At 49.0% G+C, this 2,396-nt stretch overlaps 1 protein-coding gene across 1 annotated transcript; it reads right to left on the bottom strand.

Annotated features, from left to right (window-relative positions):
* Positions 1–814: 814 nt before the first annotated feature.
* On the bottom strand, positions 815–1,913 carry LOC119284728 (expansin-A28-like). Its single transcript, XM_037563890.1, has 2 exons — positions 1,378–1,913; positions 815–1,276 (listed from the first exon to the last, which is right to left on the bottom strand). The coding sequence occupies exons 1-2, from the start codon at positions 1,824–1,826 to the stop codon at positions 964–966; spliced, it is 762 nt and encodes a 253-aa protein (XP_037419787.1). The 5' UTR covers positions 1,827–1,913; the 3' UTR covers positions 815–963.
* Between the last annotated feature and the right edge of the window lie 483 nt (positions 1,914–2,396).

Genomic DNA, 2,396 nt, shown 5'->3' on the forward strand with positions numbered 1-2,396 from the left:
GAGAACAACACTCCCCCTATGACCATGCCTACACCTAAAGTAGACAACAAGTTGAGAATGGTGTGGTGTGCAAGGGTTCAAGTCACATATAGAGTATTTGTTTATATGAAATATTTCTAAAGTTTCTACATTTCATAATTATTTGCAATATATTTATCTTTACCTTTCAGAAATGACCAGTCCCGAAGAAAATGTTGACCGGATAGACATTGTATGAACCATTATACTGTGGCAATTTATGTGGCGCAAGGGGCCAATCCATTTGTTATCGACAATGAAGGATCTAGAACTTTTGGAATTGGTTCAGGGACTGAACTTAGACTGTAATAACGAAACAAAACAAAAATCTCTTTTACCCCTTGATTTATCTTTTGTTAGATTTTCCAGCTTTTTTCAAACCCTTGATCTGGAGTAAAGTTGAAATTGAGAGTACGTCCAGACTTATTTTTGGTGGTATTTTTATGTTGATCTGAAATATGTTCATCTCACAGGGTAATGCATATTCTGTTGATCTTTTTTCTAGATGCACATGTTGACTTCCAATAACATGCATGGTACTATGGTAGGTAGTATTCTTCTTCTTCAGATCTACTAATTATATATGTAGATTGCAGCTGTTAATCTGACCCAAGGGGAAGCACACGCACACGCACGAGCCACGTCTGACTTGAAAGAGCGATCAATCGTTTATGCGAATATCATAGCTTTTAATATATATATATATATATATATATATATATATATATATATGAGACAAAAGAATATACATACATGTTACAAAAAGATCGAAAAAATCCCCAACTTCAGATCAGAATTCAGAATGCAGACGAATAAATGGCAGGCAAATCAAGCTACGTACACGCGCAATCCGATGCAGCTTGATGCCATTGCCATATGCAGCCTAGCTGAGATCGACGCGGCAGTACGTGCGAGGTAGTAGCGAGCTATTGATCAGGTGAATAATTAATAGCCGAACTGCTGGTTGCTGGTGAAGGTCATGCCGAACCCCCACCACGCCGGCACGAGGTTGTACATGTAGAGCGTCTGGCCGTTGGTGGAGGTGACGGAGAAGGAGATCCCCTGCCCGACCAACGGCGCGTTGCACTGCCAGTTCGCTCCCCAGTTCCGGCTCAGCTGGATCCAGTCCGTCCTCTCCCCCTTGATCGACACCGACCGGATCGACCCCGGCCCGCCCACGTTGGTGATCAGCACCAGCTCGAAGTTGTTGAACCCTCCCATGGTGAACCTGATCCCTCCCATCTTCGAGCACCTCACCCTACACCACCATCAGGACACGGCGACATGCTCATTATATACTACACTCATATAAGATAATGGAAGGAAGAAGAAGAAGTTGTGTGGGCACTCTTCACTTACTGCTGGTAGAGGATGGGGACGATGCCGGCGCGGTAGATGGCGAGCGTCTCCCAGGCGGGCTGGGACATGTCGAAGTGTTGGCGCGGCGGGTTGCACCAGCCGCCGTTGTCGTTGGCGAGAGCCCAGTTGGGAGGGCAGAAGTTGGTGGCGGTCACGGTGATGGACGTGCCGGGCTTGCACATCGTCGACTTGCCGGTGTCGCAGGTGATGAGGTAGCACTGCCCGCACGACGCGCCGTCGTTGAACAGCGCCGTGCTCAGCGCCGCCGTGTTGACCCCGTACCCAGAATTGTACAGGTTCCCGTACCCACACGCGCCCCCCATTGTCCCGGAGCCGTCGGCGCCGCCGTAGAACGTGGCCGTTCCTGGGTACCACCACGCCTGGGCCGCCGGCAGGAGGCAGCCGGCCGCCGCCAGGACGACGAACAGGGCCAACATGGATCTGGCCATCTCAGCTGAGATGAGATGGGCAGTGAGCACTAGTAGAGCTACAAGAGATGGAGGGACAGGCGGAATCAATGGTGTAAACTTGGTGGATTTGCAGAGAACGTGGAGTGGCTTATATAAGAGGAGCAGGGGAATGAGAATTTGTCAGGGAATGGCAGAGAACATGCCATGGATCCATCGACATCCCAGTGCACGCTAGGCTGCTAGCGAAGCTCACATGCAATATGATGCCAACAAGGAATTGCGCGTTAATTAAATTGGACGACTTATTGGTGCATGCATGCGCGTGCAGCATGGCATGGCATTTTGTACGTCTCTCCTGACGATCAAGTGGGCGATGTCCTCAAGTGGGAGGATAATACATTCCATGCATGCTCCATAATCCGTAGCTCCGTGCTCGCCGTCTTGAGATGGAGCTAATTGGACGATCGACAGCTTAGTATCCATGGCATACGCCGTTAAACTATAGTATTTTGGAATGAACTCGCGTGGCTTAAATTATGGTCGTCTCTCTCGTGTGTGGGATAACTGATTAGCAGCAGATTCTTGGAGCGGAGGGAACTCGGGGCCACA

Source organism: Triticum dicoccoides, chromosome 4A (genome assembly GCF_002162155.2).
Source record: "Triticum dicoccoides isolate Atlit2015 ecotype Zavitan chromosome 4A, WEW_v2.0, whole genome shotgun sequence".
Taxonomy (NCBI): domain Eukaryota; kingdom Viridiplantae; phylum Streptophyta; class Magnoliopsida; order Poales; family Poaceae; genus Triticum; species Triticum dicoccoides.